Raw genomic sequence first — 21,641 nt, 5'->3', positions numbered from 1 at the left:
TGGGGTTGAGTCCGCCTTCTGATCTCTTGTCTTTGTGACTCTTAAGAAATAAACAGTTCCACAGACACTAACTTCAGTATGCATCCCCACTCCTGGGTTTCTGTACTTAAAAGTGGAAAATCTGAAAGTCGAGCTGAGAAAGCATTCTGTTTGCAGAAACTTGGAACAAGTTTAACAGACTCTGTACAGATCAGTTGCTGTGAGCACTGTGAAACACCACTGAAATATAAGGGCTCTGTAAACAGACATGGACTGAAGCAGCAGCGTTCATTATAGGACTCCTTGGTCCCTGTCTGGTGGAGGCTTGTGGGAGCTGAGGGTCTGCTTCTGAAATCCGGAAGGGAAAGGAGTAAAGTAGAACTCACGCTTGTACTTTCAAACCCTGCCGCACAGCACCAGAAATCAGACAGTGACAGACACGACACAGAGGACATGGAGGTCATTCAGGTGGGTCAGCAGCCCGTCAATAAGACAAGTGAGAAAGAGTGGCCCCCAAGGTGGCGTTGCCATGTGATTACCTGTAGGGAAGTCCAGTGGGAAAATCTGGAAGCAAGCTGTAATGTTTAGGGGACAGCTCACATAGAGGAGTGGAGGTGGTTAAGGATCTTCTAAAGTTGGCTGTGCCTTGTACCCACTAAAGGTATAGATTGTACAATATGTGAATTAAATCTCATTCAAGCTGTTAAATTTGAAATAAGTAAAAACTAAACCAAGAAATATAACAGGGTACAGTGAAGTTAATTGTGACCATTAAGAAGGGGGATATTAGCAAAATTATAGTAGTATTAAAGTATACAACCTAGGAGAGAAACGAGTCATATAAAGAAATCAAAAATTTAATAAAATAAATGTACAGGCCTAAAAGAGTGTCAAAGCCAAGAAGAATGGAAAAGAATAAAAACCAGGAAAACAGAATAAAAGACAAGCATAAAATGCTGGGGCTCTTCCAGGTTTTAAAAGCTAAAACTTTAGTGGTGTGTTTTGAAGATGATGAAACCAGCTAAAATAAGCAGTTTTATTTACATAAAAGGGATTAAAGGACACCTGCTATAAGAATTAAAAGTAATTGCTGTGAGTAATTAATGTACATAAAAGAAGCAGGAACATTTTAATATGGCAGAAACCGTTAAAGGAAAACTCGAGTGAAGGCTGACCTTTACCAGGGTGTAAACACAGATTTGAGTCACTTGTGCTGGGGCCAGGGCATGTTAGAGCAGCCCTTGTCCCTTCTCCTGAGGTGGCCACTGTCTAGCACTTAACAGGAATGTACAGGCATGTCTCACCTTTGGGGGCTGGTGTCAGCAATAATGGCGGCAGACAGCACGTTCTCTACCAATGGCTGTGTGTGGAAGGAGAGGTTTTTCTTTGTTTCTTCCTAGAGTATAATCTGCTGATTGCTTGGGGTGGAGATTGAGCCTGGACACTTCTTGGTCACGTAGCTGCCTATATCAGATGGCCAGCCTGGTTATAGGGGAGGTAGCTGAGTCATGTTAGCTTTCTGGTGCAGTTTTGGTCAGCACTGCAGCTCCAGCAACCTTTTCCAACATTTCTCTATATTTTAGGACTGAGGGGGCCTAATTGTGCCAGGTGCCAACTCAGACCAAGTATTTGGGGAGGTGACGTTTGCACTGGCTATTTGATAACTCTGAAATTGTAGCCTAAAAACAATGAGAGCTTCTAGACCTTTGTCAAGCTCCCATGTGTGTTGTTACTAGTGTTATTGTTTCCTTGTGCAGTAAGTAAAACCTGTCTTTGCACTTGTCCTAGACTTTAAGAAGAGGAAACCAGGCCAGACAGTACCTGATACAGTACCAGACAGTACCAGTATTGTCTGATTTGGGGGATCAGCCTTGCAGGGATAGGAACATCAGATAATGTGGTAGCACTGAGCTGAGTTCTAGTATTCCTGACCTCTCTATTATTTTTCCTAGTATTCCTGACCTCTCTATTATTTTTCCTTTGTTGCAATGCTTACTGCTCAGATCATCAGGAGGGTGGTGCTGGTGTGGGGATTTGAGCAAAGAACACGTGGCAGAGTCTGCAGTGGCTAGTTCCTCAGGCCTTTATGCTACACTGGAGAGACTGAGTAGGACCATGAGGAGAGGGAAGTGTGGGGGTCTGGGCTTGGGTCTGGGCTGAAGAGAGACCCCAGGGCCCTAGCGCCTGTAGATCCTACTCCCTACAGATCTCCCATCAAGCCACTGGCCACATTTCCCACAGCCCCAAACATCTTGTTTATAGAATAAACCCAGCATCACTTGCCTGGCCTGTAGACATTCCTTCTACGGCCTGCCTTGCTGTTCAGTGCCATTGTCATTGCTTCTTCTTTACCCTCTCTGCCTGGAGTGCTTGTCTTCCATGGCCAGATCAGACTCCCCAATTCCCCCTTCACTGTCCCATGCAGTGGACAGCCATCTGCTCTACCCTGCCCCCAGCTCACTTCTAAGCGTCCCCAAGTGCTCAGTCCATTCCAGATGCATTTAGAATTAGCTCTGCTTGAGGGATGAGAAACTCGAGGCTCAAAGAGAAAAGGGACTTCCCTGTGGTGGGCAGAGCCAGGCTCTCAACCTGGGCTGTGTCACAGCAAGCCCGGTATCCACCTGCCTTGCCCAGACCCATTGTGTCTCTTTTTATAGTGGAGGAAACCTGTCTTGTTTGTGTCTGTTCTGGACACAGTACAGAATAAATGTTTGTGGAACATTTGTTAAGGAATTAAGGTCCTCACAGTCTAGCAGCTTAGTGTTATGTTTGGCCCTTAGCAACTGTGTCCTTCCGGGGCAGTTGTAAGGAGAGAAACAGTAGTGAGTGTCTCCTGAGCAGGCACCATCTCTGAGATCTATTAGAAAGAATTTTTTTCCCCTTTGAGGAAAAGCCTTGCTACCGAAGCCCGGAATGGCCCTGGACTTGAGATTATCTTCCCGCAGCCTCCCGTGCTCTGGCACTTCGGCACGCTTTACCACTTGGAACAGAAAATCTGAACTCAAATCATCAGGCTTGCATACATGCACCTTTATCCACCGAGCCATCTGAATCCCCGGTGCTATTCTTGTCTCTATTACAGCTGAGGAAACTGATGCACAGAGAGAACATACCACTTAGTCAAAGAGGTAGACTGGCAGAGGTGGCTTACACCAATCAGGTTCTCATCACCCACCACCCTCATTCCCTTTGGCTTCTGGACTCTGGGCAGGCTTATTTGTGGTCGCTAAGGCTGTCACCTCTTCCAGTTGTCCTAGGGCTTAGTGATAAATTTCCCAGAGTTCATTCTTTGGGGTGAGTTGTCACACTCTGAACTCACATGGTATTTGCCATGCTCACCCTTAACTCTCCTTTTACTTGAAGAAATCTGACAGAGTGACTTGCTTCTGTTGTTGACAAGCCCCTGGGAGCTTCAGAAAGATCCAACCCTTCTTTGCTTCAGTTTCCTTATCTGTGAGATGACTCCTGGGGTCAGTAGTATCAGTGAGTTGGCATGTGTCTGTACCAGGCATCTTCATAGTTTCTCTCTGTTGTCTTTTCTGTTGGGCATGAGTGTTGGATTTTCTCCTGGTATGCTAGGTTGCAGTTAGCTAACTGAATGTAGATGGAAATTTCCCTCAGAGCCCAGAGCATGGTTTTGTTGCAGCTGGGCCCCACCTTGTCTATACTTATCACTAAAGCCAATATCTTAAAGGGTGCTAGCTCAGACCTGTTAGTCGGGTTTGCCCTGGCTTCTTTTTGAGTTATTTTTGTAAACTAAGTTTCCACCTTTAGAGTCCCAGAAGGGCCTCTTATTGGCTTTAAAGGAAAAAATGTTCTTCATTTCTTCAGCAGATCCCAAGTGTGGGTCCTGGAAGACTGTTCAAAGGGATAGGCCATGTCCTCGAGCTACTCTGGCAAACTGGCAGGGCTCCTCCCTACTCCTCTTACACATATATTTCTTCCTGATCTAAAATCACAAGACACAAGTCTTGTTCCTAAGAGTTGCAGGTATTTTTGGTTTTTCTTCCTAAATTTATATTCATTTTATTTATATTAATTTTTACTTTTATCAGTGTATGTGTGGACATGTGCCACAAGTGTGTGGATGCCCTGGAGGCTAAAAGATCATTGGATCCCCTGCAGCTGGAAATAGATCCAACCAGTTACGAGCACTGAAACCGGGTCCTCTGTAACAGCAAGTGCTCCTAACCACCAATCCATCTTTCCAGCCCCAAGATGTATAGTTTTAGACTTTGCAAACATCCCACGTAGGGAAGGAGCTAGCTGTGATACCAGTTCAGCTAAGACCTTTCAGGATGTCATGCACTGCTCTCCACGAGACCCTATGCCTGCCATCTGCTCATGTGTGCCCTGTTCCTAGGGACTGATGTCATGGTTCGGTGCCTTAAGCTACTGAAGGAGTTCAAGCGGAAGATGGAGGATGACCATGATGACGACGACGATGAGGAGGTCATCTCTAAGGGTGTGCCTCCTGTGGACATCGTGTTTGAGCGGGACATGCTCACGCAGACCTACGAGCTCAGTGAGTCTTTTTTACCCACACTTGCCATTGAGTGAGCTCTGGAGTGGGAAATGGGCTCCAGTGCATAAAGCCTAGGAAGCTTCTCTCCAAGCTTTAACTTTGGGTGAGGTTCAGGGTGGAGCCTTGCTGCTATCTTGATACATGGCTTTAACTAGGTCTTTGAGCCTTGCTTCCCCTGTCTGTAAAACAGGGTGTGTTAGAACAATAGAGTTCTCTAGAGTTGTAATATGTCTATGAGGGGATTTATTAGCGGTTTTTTTTTTTTTCACATGACATAGACTTTGAGGCCTCCCATAGCTGGCACAAGTGTAAGACCCAGGGAAACTCCTAGAGATCCTATAGGTTTCATGATCCAGAGCAAGAGAAGAAGCTGCTCCTGACCCAGGTAGGAAGGAAGTGGAGAGAGAAAATGTGAGGTGTCATTCCCCCTGCCCTCCCCCCCTTTTTTTGTTCTCACTGGGCTCCCGGTTGATGATGTGATGCCATCCATATTTGGGCATATCTTCCCACGTCACCCTTTAAACTGTTCTCAGGCCGCTTTCCTCCAGAAATAAATATCCTCATGAGCCTATTCCAAGAATGGTGCCTGACCATTAAACCAACTTACAGTTAACCATCACATTGGGATAAAACCTGTGTGAGAGCCGGGCGATGGTGGCGCACGCCTTTAATCCCAGCACTCGGGAGGCAGAGGCAGGCGGATCTCTGTGAGTTCAAGACCAGCCTGGTCTACAGAGCTAGTTCCAGGACAGGCTCCAAAGCCACAGAGAAACCCTGTCTCGAAAAACCAAAAAAAAAAAAAAAAAAAAAAACAAAACAACAAACCTGTATGAGCACATTCTCAGGATAAAAGGCAGAGGCATAGATTACCTACAGTAGTGCCCCCCACAGGAACACTCAAGAAGCTTAGCTAGCTGTTTGTCTTAGTCTGTTTTCTGTTCTTGGCAATTTTTAAAGACAAGACTTATAGCTCTGAGACTGGTGAGTTCAGATTAGGCGATGTATTTGCTGTTTTCTGGTGGGGGCCTTTGCTCCTGCGTGAAGGAAGAAAAGCAGAGGGTAAGCAGACACATGAAATGGGCACCACACGTTGTTTTTGGAACAGCCCAGTGGAGAACACAATCTTATGCAAAGTCAAGGCCTCTACCCTAGTTCTACAGGGAGGAAGTGAGCCTAGCAGTTCTGCGGAGGTGACAGAACTCAGCCTCTGTGCTGTTCTGTTATACAGGGGCTCTGGAGCCACACTGCCTTCTGAATTGGTTCCGTCTTAGATCCCACCAGCAGGTCAGGCTGGCTAATCTCTCAGACTTTATGAAGGCTGGTTGATTGACAGTTCTCATGGTGGCTCAGATTGCTTCCTCATAACACAATCTGAAAACAGCTATCTATAGACCTCTTGTCCCCATGTATGGCCTATTGTGTAGAGGGAAACATCTTTGCCACTTCTCTCATTCTAATGGTCGTCTTTGTGCGTAACTGATGTAGAAAGCCTACATTCTGATGATTTTTGCCTGGCAGCTTCAAGTGTGTGGATGCATTGAAAAAGAAAGGCCAGTGTTTTCTGAACAAAGAGCTTTGCCATCATCTGCCTACAGGTCATGTAGCAGCTTCCAGCCAGGTTCCTCCCTGGAGTGTCCAATACCATTTAGAAAGGGCCTGTGAAAGGCAGGTGTGCTGATATTGAGTAACATAGGTGTGGGCTTCAGGGTAGGAACTGCAGACTACACAGTGCCAAAACCAGGCAGCAACGTCGCCCCGTTCTCTGCTGTGGAGCTGCTGCCATCATTTCCTCCCCCACTTCCTGCTGGCCTGGCTGGGAGAAAAGAAGCAACAGGAACATAGGTGATGCACTCTCAGAGAAAGTTGTCAGGAGCTGGACATGGGGACATGTGCCTGGGAGCCGAGGCAGGATGATCACATGTTCAAGGCTAGCCAAAATAAAAAAAAATTACCTTAAAGTTATTTTGATGCTTTTTGAAAGGGTAAGTTCATTATCTAAGTAAGTTCATTTATAAGGGAAGGCTAATTTCCTACTGCTGCTTCTTAAAAGTGATGGAGGTAAGTTAGAGACTTTATAGGTCCGCCTCGATTTGAGTAGAGCCACTACTCACTTTCCCTTCAGTGTTAGCATGGGGAGCCAGAGAGCAGACACCCAAAAGGAGCTGCCGGTGTTCTTGGGGTCAGGTATTGCTCTTCAGCCTGGCAGCAGGGCACTCCTTGGGGGGAGGGGAAGTATTTTCTGTGTCTGGCAGTTCCACCTCTGTGCTTAGCAAGGGAGCAGGGAAGTAGCTGTGAGCAGCTACCCCTGTGCAGTGGTGGGGTTCAAGCGTGGTATTATTCACAGTTGAGCGCAGAGGCACGAAAGGAATTTCCCAAGCTGAGATCCGAGTTGCTATGAACGTGGGAAAGCTGGAAGCGAGAATGCTGTGTCGGCTCCTTCAGAGGTTCAAGGTTGTCAAGGTAATGCCCTGTCATCCCTACAGTGCCTCATCTCATGTGCCAGTAGAATTAAACATCAGAGAAGCAGAGGCCTTGCTGTGTCCATGAGGCAGAACCTGTATGAGGCCACTAGGCCTCCCCCTCACTGAGTGCCTGTCTGGTTCTGCTTCTTAAATCTGAAGCGCTGGAGAGTGATGGTACAGCAGCTGCCCTTGCAGCCCCTTTCTGGGTGAGCTAGCTAGTGTCTAATGAGCTGCCTGTCCTCCCACTGGTGTGACTTGCCTGGCACCTCAAAACATCAAAGTAGCTAACTGTAGGCCTAGTGTTCCCTTTTGTGATTCAAAGCTGCTGATAGTTGGCTTCCTGTAACGGCAGTGAAGCAACTAAGGCAGTTAATTACAAAGAGAAGGGTTGTTTGGTGTGTTCTGGATAGTCTAGTTCAAAATCAAGTGGTTCTCATTGTCTGAGAACCTGTAATGAGACAGCAAGCACCTCATGACAGAAATACGTTGGTAGAATAAACTGTCACATCCTGAGCCCAAAGGAAGACAGAAAATGGTCAGGATAGGTGGGAGGTAGAGAGGAGGTGATACTTATCCAGACCCTCTGGTGGGCTACTGTGGGCATTTTTTCATAAGTCAGGGCTTTATTAGTTAAGTAAGTATAACTGGGACCTTGGCACTATCCGTGGTACTTTCTCACTATAGGCCATGGGACAAGCTCCTTTCCTATTTTAGAAGGCAAGATGATCGTGGATTGGCGATGAACCAGACTACACGTCTCCAAGGTTGTGGGTGTCTGCAGTGTGTAGGACCCTGGGTTTTGCATAATCAGCACAAGCCAAATCCTAACTGGGTGTATAAGCCAGGTCCAGTGTCAGGCACAGAAGTGCATGGAAGACCAAGTCAAGGCCTGATCAACAAAGGGCTTCTAGCTTCGGAGAGCAAACACTGTCTGGATAATGCAGGCTCTGACAGGAAGGCACTATGAGACTGGGACCACCTGCATACCTGTCGGCATTAACACCCCCCCCCATGCGCTCACCCGTGTGATTACCCTAGGGATTCATGGAAGATGAAGGCCGGCAGCGAACCACCAAGTACATTTCCTGCGTGTTTGCAGAGGAGAGTGATCTGAGCAGGCAGTATGCACGTGAAAAGGCCCGAGGAGAACTACTGACCACTGTGAGCCTAGCCTCAGTGCAAGATGAGTCCCTCATGCCTGAGGGTGAAGAGGCCTTCCTCTCTGACTCAGAAAGTGAGGAGGAGAGCAGCTGCAGTGGCAAGCGTAAGGGCCGAGGGTCCCGGGGGCGTTCAAGAGCCTCAGGGGTTGCTGGCTCTCAGCCTCATCACTCCACTCCAGCTAAGGGTAAGGACTGCTTGAAGCATATGGGGGCGGCAGGGCCAAGCACCCTGGCACTGCTGGGCATCAGCAAGAAACAGTTGTTCAGCCCAGCCAGCCTGGAGATCCCCTAGGTCCTACCCTCATTTGAGGCCTAGAAGTGTCCTTTTCGCACCGTTGTCACGGGTGTGGAGAGGAGTCGTGTGAGTGTGCCCTGCCCTGGTTACTTGCAAGGTAGTCTCCTTGAGTGGCACCTTCATTACAGGATGGTTTTACTATTAAAGAGATAGAGTTCTGTGAGCCTCATTCCTTCCCTCAGTCCTTTCAAGAACCACTTAGGGTTTAGTTTATAGAACACTACTATGGAGGCAGGGGTGTTCAAATGTCCTCCCAATACCCAGTGTATTTTGTTTTCTTGTTTGAGACTGAACTTCACTGTGTAACCCACTTAGAACTCACCCTTCCCACCTCAGCCTCCTGAGTGCTGGGATTTCAGGTGTACGTGACCTTGGATGACTTGAAATCCTGCTTTAAAACATGTATGGAAGGCAGACAGTTGATAGACTTGTGAATTTCATGTTCAGCTTTGCACCCCAAGGCTGCAGAGTGAGCCTGAGGAGGCCCTGGGCTAGCCTGCTCTGACTGCTAAGCAGAGAAGCCCTTTTCTTTGTTTTCCCCTGACCAGCTGTGCCCATTCTCATTGTAGGTGGGTGGAAAGTCCTAAACCTGCACCCACTGAAGAAGCCAAAGGCACTGGGCACTGGTGAGGAAAGAGCCCGCCGAAGCTCGCGTGCTAGGAATGGCCTGAACACTAGCAGTTCCTCTGAGCTCAATACATCCTTCGACCCTAACAACATGGAGAATCACAGTGGCGATATTGCTGTGATTGAGGAGGTCCGGCTCGATAATCCCAAGGTCAGTAATGACCATGGGGCTTATGGCAGAAGGATCTGGTGACTGGTGTGGACCAGACCTGTGGCCAGGTGGTTCTTGCTGCTGTTTGATTCCGGTTTCACAGCCCACAGGGGACATGTGAAGTCTAATCTGTGAGGACGAAAGGCAGTGCCATGGGATGGATACTGGCCTGCTGCAGGAGTGAAGCACGGGCACTGCTCCAGCTTCCGTTCTGTGCTGGAAGAGCAGCCTGGGCTTTGGTCACGCCGTGTGCGGAATTGTCAGGCACTCAGTGATTGCAGTCTACATTCTTTCCACACTTGACTGTTTCTCGATGCCTCCTGAGATCTTCTTTAGGTCCTCTACTCCTGGTAGAGCAGGCCCTCCTCCCAGGGTATAGTTGCTGTACTCTCTCCTAGCACCGCTCCTTCTGATAAAACCACTTCGTTTTATAGCCATGGCGCTCTGATTTGGCAGAGCACAGCTCTGCTTCTTCAGCCTCCAGTTACTTGGGGTGGTTTCCTCCAAAATGTTTCTCTGATCATGATGGACTGTTCTAAAATCCTCGAAACTTCCTTCCCTAGTGTGAGAGAACCCTGCCTGACCTGGAGCACCTATGGTGGGCAAGGGAGCAGGCTAGACCCAGCCATTCTTATATTGTCATCCCAGCACCAACTTGTAGCTTCCTGGGATACATTCCCATTTCTGAAAGTACTACACCAAGCCGTATCCACCCAGGTAAACATGCCCTGTGACTGCCACATGATTTCAACAGGTATTCTTTTTCCATTCAGGGGACGGTGGTGGCGCACGCCTTTAATCCCAGCACTTGGGAGGCAGAGAAAGGCGGATCTCTGTGAGTTTGAGACCAGCCTGGTCTACAAGAGCTAGTTCCAGGACAGGCTCCAAAACCACAGAGAAACCCTGTCTCGAAAAAGCAAAAAAAAAAAAAAAAAAAATCCTTATCTCTTTTTCCATTCAGGGTTCATATTCTGGCTTTACCACATGTTGTAGATAGAGAGACCTTAAGAATGAAAGGAGGGGAGGGGATGGAGAAAGGACTCAGTAATTAAGAGTACAGGCTGCTTTTGGCAGAGAACTTGGATTTGAATCCTAGCACTCTGTGGCAGCTTACAACCAACCGTTTGTGACTGCAGTCTTGGGATCTAATGCCTTTTTCTGGCCTCCTCTGGTACTGCATACATGCGATACACAGACATGCAGGACTTACAAACATTCAGACATAAAAATTAATACAATCTTCTAAAAAATTGAAAGAAGTTGTGGGTGAAAAGATGACTCAGCACTTCAAAGTACTTGGTGCACTTACAGAAGACCTGGGTTCAGTTCTCAGCACCTCCTCTAGGTAGCTGACAACTGCATGTAGTTCTAGCTCCAGGGGATTCTACCCCTTCTTTTGGCCTCTTTGGACATCTGTCCCTATATGAAAGATACATATATACACATAAATAAACCTGAAAGAGAAAAACAAAATCAGTGAATTGGGCCTTGGTCAGGAATGAGGGAAAAGCACAGGCTCCTGTCCCCTCCTTCCATCTTTCCCCCAGGAAGCCTAGTCTGAACTCCCAGCCTGCTCTGCCTCAGCCTCCAGAAACTTGCTGGTGTTCGAGTCAGAAGCCTGTCCCAGTGCCCTTGCATGTGGACATTCATCCTCTATGACCCTGGGCAGGTCCTGGCCTCTTGAGCCCTGGTTTCCTCCTTGGGGACATGAGAAGTACTGAAGGTGCTGTTGAGTTTTCCATGGCCTGACAGTAGCCTCGGCAAGGTGCTGGGCTCTTCCCACCCACTGGGGAGAAGCCAGGTAGACATGGAGCTACTGTCTGCTTTTGGAGGTGTTGCAGTAGGTGATGCCCAACTCCTGCTCTGAAACTAGCTGATCCCAAACTAGTTGATCATCGACTGGCAGGTACCTCTGAGAAGGTGGTGGGGTCTTATGCAGGGAGCTGGCCAGGTGGATTCTCCTTGAATAACAGGACCTGACTTTTGAAAGGGGAGTGTGTTCCTCAGGTATGGTGTCTATCTGGTCCTATCCTTTCTGACCCCTGGTCTTGGGTTTTCGTTATGTAGGAGAGTGGTGGCTCCCAGAAAGGCGGGCGGCATGGCCCAGGCCAGGACAAGCCTCACAAAACATACCGACTGCTGAAGCGCAGGAATCTGATCATAGAAGCGGTCACTAACCTCCGCCTGATTGAGAGCCTGTTCACGTAAGTGTGCCAGTGTCTCTGGCACTGCCCTCTTTACCAGCCAGAGAAGGGACTAGAAGGCCTCGGAGCTGCCGCTTCACTGTGTGCATTTTATGGTGTCCCATTGTGGTCAATAGGGTGTAGATTTTGTTCCTGTTGTTGGGGAAGGTAGACCTTGAGAATTAAAAATACTAGACGCCACGGAGCCTTCACTGACTTCTCTCCATACCTGAGTGAGTTACTGTTGTGTGACCATGACAGGTACTTGAGAATAACTTGAAGGAAGATTTATTTTGGCTCAGGGGTTCTCTGCTCTCTTGGCTCCATGTGTGTGGTGGCAGAAATTTGTAGCCAAGAGCTTCTTCACCTCCTGACAGCCAAAAAGCAGAGAGAGGGCAAGGTCTATCTCCAGTGACCTACTTCCAGCCAGGCCTCATCTTACAAAGTTTACAGAACCTCCCAGTATCACTACCTTCTGGGTCCAAGTCTTTGAACCCATGAGTTGTAGAGGCACGTCTCATTCAAACCCTAACACTGGGGAATTGTTACAAGGGAAGGGAAACTGAGAAACCTGCAGGTAGCGGCATAGCAAGAGGCACAGGTGGGGCTGTGTGCTAAGGAAAGAAGGGCTGGTCTTTGCAGCTCCAGAAGCCACCACTCTGGGGGGTCAGCATTTTCAGGGTCACAGATGTGGGGTCTTTTTACTCTGTCTCTGGCTGACTGGGGACAGAGACCTCATAAGCTAGATCTTCACCTTCATCCCTTCTGTGCCCTGAGAAGTTTATCTGGGCGTCCTGATGTCCATATTGGCCTTGCTCTACTGTGATTAGTATCTAGAAATGTCACAGTGAATCAGAAGATTGAGAGAGATCAGTAGAAGAGTGAAAAAGAGCTTCAGACCAAACCAACAGTGGGAGACTAGAGCTTTGCCTAGCCAGTGTTCAGTAAGCATGCCGCCTTGGCAAAGACAGTTTTCATTCTAGTACTCTTTCCCTTCCCTTGTTCCTTTTCATGGTCAGATCATGTGATTTCTGGTGCTGTGGAGCTGCTGTGGGTAGTGACTTGACTTCAGCTAGTTTGTTTACTCTAAAAAGATGGAATTTCATGTTCTAAGAGGCTCCCCTATGTAGCATGTGAAGAGCTCCCACAGAGTTTTCCTGGTTCCCAACAGACCTGTTGTGACTTCTCTGTGTCTCTGCATGTTGAAATGGAAATGTGACCTTCTCTAATATCCAGGATTCAGAAGATGATCATGGACCAGGAGAAGCAAGAGGGTGTCTCCACCAAGTGCTGTAAGAAATCCATTATCCGCTTGGTGCGGAACCTGTCTGAGGAGGGTCTCTTGAGATTGTATCGGACAACGGTCATTCAAGATGGCATCAAGAAGAAGGTAATCTCTTGGACTTCTCCAACCTCATGCCAACCTCATGCTATGGAAAACTTTCTGACCTAGTATCCGTTGTCATTGTTGATCCTTTGCTGTAGTGATTGGGACATCAAATTCTGCCTCTTAATGTGGAGGGCAGGGATCCTGCCAACATTCCATGGCAGCTGGGAGCAGCCACCTGAGCCTTAGAGCAGTGAATTGGCCAGCCTGGAGGAAGAGGAGGGAAGCAGGCCTGGTGCACTTAAGTAGGGCAGTGTTAGGAATGCACGAACCTTCTCCACAGAAACAGTGGAAGGGTGGTGGCCAGTCTGTGGGATTTGTCTGTTTCTGTGGTACTGTGATGGGAGCTGTTCCCATAGTAACTGTAGCTCAGCAACTTTGCACACATTTTACAGCATCAGTTTTTCAGGGTCAGAGTAAATGGGATGGCACAGCTGGACATTAGGACTGAAAGCAGTGGGGCTGTCTTCACAGCCCCTTAATTCCTGACTGGATTTTTCCATCTCAGCTGTAAGGGAGCCCTGCTTTGATACTTTGTTTCTCTCATAAGTAGGCAAGGTCATTTCTGCTTTTACATATATTTTTGTTTCTTCTGATATACAAAGTAATACCAAAAACTGACTTAAGAAATAGTTTGCTGTTGCATGGAGACAGAACTCATGGGCTTTTATATCTGCTGAAGTCACTTCAAAATAAAGCCATCAGGTCCTCTTGACCTAGCTCCTTCCTTCACAGCTGCCTGCTGTGTGACTCCACTTAAGGGGCAGTCAGTCATGTGCCAATCCGTCTCACTGAAAGACATATTAAGGCCCCATCAGCAGGGACACCCATGACTTCAGCAGGTTTTTCAGAAGCTACTCTGTTGGGCTGCCTTGATGTCACTGTCGAGGATAACAAGTCCTCCCCTAGTTTGGGCCTGGGAAGACATCTGGCCTCAGGATTGACTTCTCCAGTGCTAATCTAGAAGACTAGTAATGACCCAGCCTGTGGGAGGGGATGAGGATGTCAGGTCGATGTTTAGGGTCACATAACCACAGAAATGGAGCCTTCAGCTGCAGGGCAGTGCATCAAGAGCTGTATGCTTTTGAACTGGGTTTGAAGTTTACCACTGAGACTTGATTCCTGATAGGAGTTGGCACAGGCTGCCAGTAGCTGTCTTCCCAGTGATTGCCTGGAGCCCATTTCCTTATACCTGCATCTTGCCCTAACCCTGAGGCTGTTGAAGAATTTGCTGCTGCTCTGGGACAGTGGGCAATGGGAGCTGCCATCTCTAAGTACTTTTCATTTCTCTGAGAAGCTGCTTAACTGGCTGTTGTTTGCAAAGAAGTCAGCAGTATAGGATGCAGTGTAGAAGTGGACATGGGATTTCTTTTTTACCAGCAAGAATGGTGAGCTGGGACTGTGGGGGTGGGGCTGATGCCCTTCACTCTGCAATGACAGCACGGAAAGCTACTCCTGGGGCACCCAGTCCATCATGTTTCATACTCATGACCTGTCTTGTTCCCCCTGCCTGTGCCACTCTGCCACAGAGTTAAAGTTAGTGTCCTGACTCCTACACTCCCAGAGTTTATCAGAGAAATAGCAACCACTGTCACCATTCTGTCTGGGGAAGTAATGACAAAGCATCCCTCTATCCTCTGCCAGTTGTTCAGAGGTGCCCTGCCAGGGTCCTAGCAACACACAGCCAGAGAGACTGCTCTCATGCCCCACTTGCTTTTCCAGGTTGATGTCCTGTCAGGGATCTCAGTAGAGCAGGTGTGGGAGCTGCCCCACTATCAGAAGAGCTGGTGAGATATGGCAGCCTGGCCAGGGAAAGTGCAGGACCAATGGCTTAAGATCCAAGACTTGGCGCCATAGTCCACAAAGGAGTTCTGATTCTTGCAGCTGAAACAGTAAACTGTCTGCCATGTATCCTCTCTGAACTGTGGGTGTGTGGAAATCTTGCTGTGGAACCAATTCAAACCTGCCCTGCCCTCTGGGACACTCCAACCTCTCCCCCACAGGTGGATCTGGTCGTGCACCCATCCATGGACCAGAATGACCCTCTTGTAAGAAGTGCTATTGAGCAGGTTCGCTTCCGGATCTCCAACTCCAGCACAGCAAACAGGCAAGTGGAAGAACTCACAGTTACCCTGCCCAGTTCTGTGTTCTGGCCTGCAACCAGTGGAGCAGCCTTCTGAAGGCTTTGTGTGCACCTGAATGAGATCCTGGGTTTGTTGGCTAGCAGCTGTGACTTGTGCCCACCTACTCTACATGGTGATCCAATTCTGAACTTCCTGTATTCTTTATTCTAACTTACATTCTTTTTTTCTTTGGATGGAGATGGGACCAGGGCCTTGCATGTGCTAGGCCAACACTTTCCCTCCTGAGCTACACCACCTGCTCTAATGCTTATCCATCTGGTAAATGTAACCAGTTAGAGCACTTCTTATTGATGCTTCTTTGCAGGAAGCTCAGTCTCATCGTGGCATAAATCACTGTACTTGCTTTCCCAATGTCTCACTCATCTTAGTCTAAGAGGCTGAATACTTAGCAGTGAGGGAGCAAGTTTTAAGGTGACTAGGTTCCTGGTGGACAGAGGGCCACCCTGGAAGTAGAATCCCAGTGGTTGGTCTCAGTATCTGAACCATTTGCCACTAGTTTTCTATGTTCCTGGTTGCAGGTGTCTGACACCTAACACTGGACTTATTTCCCTTCTTGGTGGCAAGTAGCCTCTGAAGGTTCCTCCACATTGTCGCTTCATGTTTTAGACACTGTTTACTTGTGTCGTCTGCTTGGGACCATGATCAGTTGAGTACTCTGAAACCCCAGGCCTGGCAGATAAGCCTTGCCTTTGTTTCCAATGTATTTCTGCACCCTGCATTTGGCCCGCAGGGTTAAAGTTCCACAGACTCCAGCACCCCAAGAGGAGGCAGAAGAGGAAAGCCAAGAGCCAGAGGTCCCAAGTGGATCAGGAGACTCTGACCCGAACACATCCTTAAAGTCAGAAAGCGGACGGGTGAAAAAGACGGACGAGAAAATGGGCATAACCCCACTCAAAAATTATAAACCTGTCATAGGTAAAGAGCAGCTTTGCCACCTTTGTTCTGCACAGTGGTAGATGATAAATCACCTCCCTGGCACCTAGACCTTGCGTAGCTGTGGAATGAACTGGACCTGACACAGTCTGGGGTTGCTCAAGCACTGCCCACACCTTTCTCCCTACAGTTCCTGGACTCGGGCGCTCCATAGGGTTCCTTCCCAAGATGCCCCGCCTTCGGGTGATGCATCTGTTCCTGTGGTACTTGGTCTACGGTCATCCTGCTGGCCACACTGGGGAGCAGCCTACTTACCACAGTGAGAGGAAAACAGGGAAGCAGGAGTCCAGCAGATCAGGGGCTCAGACCTCCTCTGGAAATGACTGGGACACCTCTGAAGCCAGAGACAACACGGAAAGCAGCTCCTGGGAGGCAGAAATGGAACTCTCCACAGAGATAGGTAAGAGCCACTGGCCTGCATCTGGGCGTGGGGGTGTAAGGGGAGCAGAAGTAAGTGCAAACCACAGACTTGTAATGGGGGAAGGCAGGGAGAGACAGTTTTTTCCTGAGCATACCGTCTGCTTGGAGTGACTCTTAGCTTTTCCTAGTGTACGTGGATGAAATCTCGTGGATGCGCTACGTCCCTCCCATCCCGATCCACAGGGACTTCGGCTTTGGCTGGGCGCTTGTCAGTGACATTCTTCTCTGCCTGCCCCTCTCCATCTTTGTCCAAATTGTTCAAGTGAGCTACAAGGTACCTGTGACTCTGGGCCAGGTCATATGTGGGGTAGCGGGGCTAGAAGCCTATACTCACATGATGGAGGGAAAATACTCAGAGCTTTCCCAGGTGATGGATGACTGAGTAGTGGGTGGGCTACAAGATGGTCAGTCAAGGGAAGACATTTCAGATGTTTGTTATTCCTCACAGATTAGATTAGAATTGATAAGAGAATCGGCTGGGTGAATGCGTAGTGTGTACTTGAGGTGTGTGTATCATTTACTAGGTAAGAAGATAAATAGATCTGCTGCAACGGTAAAACACTTTTTGGAAGCTTGGTAAATGTCAAAACAGAAGCAAATAGAAATTACCCAAAACCTTATCACTCAGAGTCATTCACTGTTCATTTTGTTGGTGTATTTTCTTCTAGTCTTCGTGTGAGTGTGTACGTGCATGTGTGTGTCCTTAACTGAATTGTGATTACACTCGTATGTCCTCTCCATTGACACAATTTAGCAGTATATTTTCTACCTGGGGACATTGAAGTTCCAATTCTTGCTTTGGCAGATGGAATGTTGTTGGACACTTTTAGTGGGTGTGTGAGTGGATACTTCCAGAAACTTCTCCTCAGGCAAAATCACTGACCTTAGGGGATTAGCAGTCATCCTTCCCTGGTGAGAGTGTGCTCCTATTGCTTCCAGGAAGGGCTTTAGCGGCTGTGTGCCTTCTTACAGGCCTGGTATGTGTTGTTGCCCTCTGCTGTGTGCTGGGTGAGCTGGGAGGGTAGATACAGAAACTCAAAGCAGACATGGGGAGGTCATAGTGTTAGGTGCTTGTGAGCCCCGTGGCTGAGCTGAACCTGCAGGTGATCTCTGCAGGTGGACAACCTGGAGGATTTTCTAAATGACCCTCTGAAGAAACACACGCTGATCCGCTTCCTCCCCAGGCACATTCGGCAGCAGCTCCTGTATAAGAGGTAAGAGTAAATCCCAGTAGGTAGGCTCCTAAGTGCTTGCTCAGACCTGGGAAAAGTGAAAGGTATTGCCGGCCAGGCTGCACAGCCTCAAGGTTCTTAGTAGTTTAGTCACCAAAGACATGAGCTGGTATGTTTATTACTTGATTTAAAAAGTAAAATTTGCTGCTAAAGAATTACAGCTACTAGAGTGTTTTGGTTTGTTTCCTTGTATCTACTTTCTAAATCAAGCCCCACTGTGACTGTGGGCCTCAATGCTCTAGGGGACTAGGTAAGAAAGAGGAACAGCTCATCCCCTTTCCTGGCCTCAGAGCTATGTGGACTGTGTGGTGGGAGACCAGCTGCCCTCTGTTCTAGGCGGTACGTTTTCTCGGTGGTGGAGAACCTGCAGCGACTGTGCTACATGGGGCTGCTACAGTTTGGACCCACAGAGAAGTTCCAGGATAAAGACCAGGTAGTGCCGTCTGCCCAGTGAGTCGGGCCTGAATGTCAACCCAACCCCAAGCATCATGGTGCTGATGCTTGTGTGCCTCCTCTCCTGATGGGCGTCTTCTGCAGGTCTTTGTTTTCCTGAAGAAGAATGCAGTCATTGTGGACACCACCATCTGTGATCCACATTACAACCTGGCCCACAGCAGCCGGCCCTTTGAGAGGCGTCTCTACGTCTTGGACTCCATGCAGGATGTGGAAAGCTATTGGTTTGATCTGCAGTGTATCTGCCTCAATACCCCACTAGGTACCCTGGCTTGCTGGGCCCCTGCTTCTTTTCCCTTTGGTATGGTCAAGGATACAGAGCCAGAAGAGAGTCTAGGGGTCATGGAATTCATTGTCATTTAAACCACTTCCTTAAGCTGGGGTGTCCCTGAGGCTCCAGCCCCACCCAAGCATATGATCTGTACCAGCCAGTATTTCTCCAGCATCATCCAGGTCGTCACTTCTGTTTTCTTGGAGCTTGTGTTCTAGGGAGGGAGGAGTTCAAGAGAGACCCAGAGTGTGTTAAGATGTAGTCTGCAGATCGTGGTAACAGGGCTGAGGCTCACCTCAGGAGACCACTGCTGAGCTAAACACTGTAGGCTGAGGCCACTGGGACTGGAGAAGACACAAGGCAGGGAAGTGGCCTGAGCCAAGGCCTTGAGTGTGTTAAGGAGGCGATGGAGGAGCATGACAGCTGAGAGTGGAAGGAGGGTTGGGAGCAGACTTGTGGGCTCTGTAGGAAGTGCAGGATCATTTGAAAAGCAGAAAGAAACTATGGAATGCTTACACATGTTGTGATTTGAAGCGCACCCCACTGCCATTTGGAGAATGGACTGAGAGGGTTGGGAATGAAAGAAAGAAGATAAGAAAGGGAGCCCTGTGTACTAATGACCAAGTAGGAGACTAGTGTGTGGGTTGACTGTGCCGGGCTCAGCAATCTTATTCCTGAATGTCTGTCTTCTATGATGGTCATTGCTGTTTAAGTGTCCTTTCCCAGAAAGCCTGTTTAGCATTTTGTCCCCATCCTGTTTCCCCCTATGATGTCCTTAGCACATCTCCAGAGTATTGCAAAGTGCCATTCTGGAGCTCCCACTGCAAAGCCCCACACACCATCAGAGCTCCCTCTCCACATGAGGGAAACTCTAGAGAGGGATTACACCTAGAGAGTTCCTGAATGCCCACACTGTAGTGTGTCATTGCTCTCGGGAGCTTTAAGGAGTCCAGACAGATCTTACTGCAGTATGTTTCAGTGATGCTTTGGGATTCAGAAGTGAGGGGAGCTCTTATCACTGTAGATTTTTAAAGCACTCTAATTCCCCTGTAGTTTATACCTATATAAAATTTTATGAACCAGTATGTAATTTGCATCAGTTTCTCGGGCCTGACAGTTGATTTTTTTTTTTTTTTGTCTCTCTTAGATGAGCAGAGATGTCACAGGCTTATTGCAGTCATTAATCAGACATCCATTGTCTCAATAAACTTTTGGGGAAATTCTGCCCCTAGTAACGTAGAGAAGCGCTACGTCACAGGATGCTGTCACATTGTGAAGTAGGAGTATCTCAAATGCCAGCATGCACACAGGTCACCTGAACACCACATTAGAGTGCTGTTTCCTGGGCCCAGGGAGGGCATTTGTTTTGCTTTTTGTTTTTAAGTTTTATTTATTTTTAGTATATTTTTATTTTTTGAGATTATAGTTACATCATTTTCCCCTTCTTCAAACCTCTATCATGCACCCCCACCTCTTGCTCTCTCTCAAATTCGTGGCTGTAGTGAGGAGACGAGCAGGCCTGCGTTTCATCCCGCCCGGCTCCCACACAGCTAGCTTTGCCCCGGAAATAACAACACACAAACTGTATTCATTTAAACACTGCTTGGCCCATTAGCTCTAGCCTCTTACTGGTTAACTCTCACATCTTGATTAACCCATTTCTATTAACGTGTGTAGCACCACGAGGTGGAAGCTTACTGGGAAGATTCTAACCTGCGTCCATCTTGGAGAGGAGAGCTATGGCGTCTGCCTCACTGCCTTCTTCCTCGCAGCATTCTGTTCTGTCTTCCCTGCCTACCTATGTTCTGACCTATCAGGCCAAGCAGTTTTCTTATTAATTAACCAGTGAAAGCAATAGATAGATAGAAGACCTACCTACATCACGTGGTTACTTTTTATTTAGTTGTTTAATATATGTTTGTGTGTGCACACGTGCCATTCATTCCTAAGTATATAAGTACAACCTGCTCAGTTATATGATACTACTTGAATGTATGTTTTCAGGGCTGATCATTTCCTATTGGATAGCCAGTTGGTGTGCCCTTCCCTGGGGAAAATAATTTTTCCTGCTCTCAGCACTCCTTAGTTCCTCCCCTTCTGCATTAGTGTGGGTATTGGTGCCATCCTTGTTCAGGTCTTTTATAGGCAGTCATGCTGGTGAGGCTTCATCTTGCAAGAAACTCCCTGTTCTCCTGGCTCTTAGTCTTTCCATTTCCTCTTCCACAGTGATCCCTGAGCCTCAGTGCAGGAGTTGTGCTGTAGATGTGTTAGTTGGAACTGATTGGGGTTGCCTATAGCTTGTTATAATGGTCTTTGTTTGCTTTAGAAGAGAGTCTCCTTGATGAGAGGTGAGAACTGTACTTCTCTGTGAGTGTATACAGGTAATTCTTTAGAGTGTAGTCAGGATTATATCAGTAAGGAGAGGTTGTAGGTTCTCCTCCAAGATCTATGACTTCTAGCCCTGGGTGGTTGGCTAGGTTTCCAGTACCAAGAATATTTCCCTCTTTGTGAGCAGGCCTTATGTCCAACTAGAAAGCTGTTGGTTACTGCCAAAGTATGTGTGCCAGTACTGTCCCCTTAGAGTTATCGTGCCATGCTAGTCATTGATGGGTTCATAGGCATCATAGCTGAAAGCTTGTATGGTGCCTCTTGGTACCATGAAAGCTAGTCCTCAGGGGGCAGGCTTTCAGGTCAGATCTAGCCATGTACATGTACCCAAAGTACATGGTGTCTTCAGCAATAGGGACTTATCTTCCACCTCTGAGAGGTTACCAAGGGCAATATCAATAGCCTGTAATGTTTTAGAAGTTTTTTGGACAATACTGGCCAACAACTCAAAAGAAAGCTTCTCGTACCTGGTGTTGGGATTTTTGTTAGATAGTCCTATAGACTATCAACTTTCAAGCTATACTCTTGAAAGGAGTGTTAGCAGCCCAGAAGGGATTATTGCATTTAAACTATATGTACATGTACAGACTTGCATGTATTATAGGTGTTCTTAGATAATTCCTTATAACTTTTTCAGACAATTTTTATTAACACCCTCCTTCTATATTTATTCCCCTCCCCTGCCCTAAATAAAACCCCCTGTTTTTACCATTTCCTCTCTTGTACCCTGCTTGTTCTATTGCCCACTCCCATGATGGCCCCATTTTTTTAACTTTCAGAGATGGCATTTTTCACAAAAATGACAAGATTGGGCCAAGTGCAGTCTCCCTGAGCCTCAGTGCTTTGCCTTTTAAACTGAAACTGTCAGCATACATGTGTAGAGTCTCAAAGTGAAGCTGAGCAAAGTATCTTAGATATCATTCTAGCCAAGAAAAGCTGCCTGAGCTTCCTTTGCTGCACTCACTGGCCATGCCGTCAAGCCAGTGCCTGTATGACAGGAAGGAGGCTTCCCCTGGTTGTCATTTGCCTCC

The 21,641-nt window shown here is 47.7% G+C and overlaps 1 protein-coding gene across 1 annotated transcript in view; it reads left to right on the top strand.

Annotated features, from left to right (window-relative positions):
- Nucleotides 1-21,641, top strand: part of Gtf3c1 (general transcription factor IIIC subunit 1) — a 68,288-nt gene that overhangs the window by 23,687 nt on the left and 22,960 nt on the right. Inside the window, exons 7-19 of the mRNA XM_075972149.1 lie at nucleotides 4,343-4,504; nucleotides 6,849-6,964; nucleotides 8,005-8,311; nucleotides 8,991-9,199; nucleotides 11,267-11,403; nucleotides 12,619-12,772; nucleotides 14,773-14,876; nucleotides 15,644-15,828; nucleotides 15,977-16,246; nucleotides 16,395-16,540; nucleotides 17,383-17,480; nucleotides 17,835-17,931; nucleotides 18,036-18,213. Coding sequence (XP_075828264.1) covers nucleotides 4,343-4,504; nucleotides 6,849-6,964; nucleotides 8,005-8,311; nucleotides 8,991-9,199; nucleotides 11,267-11,403; nucleotides 12,619-12,772; nucleotides 14,773-14,876; nucleotides 15,644-15,828; nucleotides 15,977-16,246; nucleotides 16,395-16,540; nucleotides 17,383-17,480; nucleotides 17,835-17,931; nucleotides 18,036-18,213 — 2,163 coding nt within the window. The remainder of the gene's footprint in view (nucleotides 1-4,342; nucleotides 4,505-6,848; nucleotides 6,965-8,004; nucleotides 8,312-8,990; nucleotides 9,200-11,266; nucleotides 11,404-12,618; nucleotides 12,773-14,772; nucleotides 14,877-15,643; nucleotides 15,829-15,976; nucleotides 16,247-16,394; nucleotides 16,541-17,382; nucleotides 17,481-17,834; nucleotides 17,932-18,035; nucleotides 18,214-21,641) is intronic.

Source organism: Microtus pennsylvanicus, chromosome 5, assembly GCF_037038515.1.
Source record: "Microtus pennsylvanicus isolate mMicPen1 chromosome 5, mMicPen1.hap1, whole genome shotgun sequence".
NCBI classification, from domain to species: domain Eukaryota; kingdom Metazoa; phylum Chordata; class Mammalia; order Rodentia; family Cricetidae; genus Microtus; species Microtus pennsylvanicus.
This window is presented reverse-complemented; position numbering and strand designations above follow the sequence as displayed.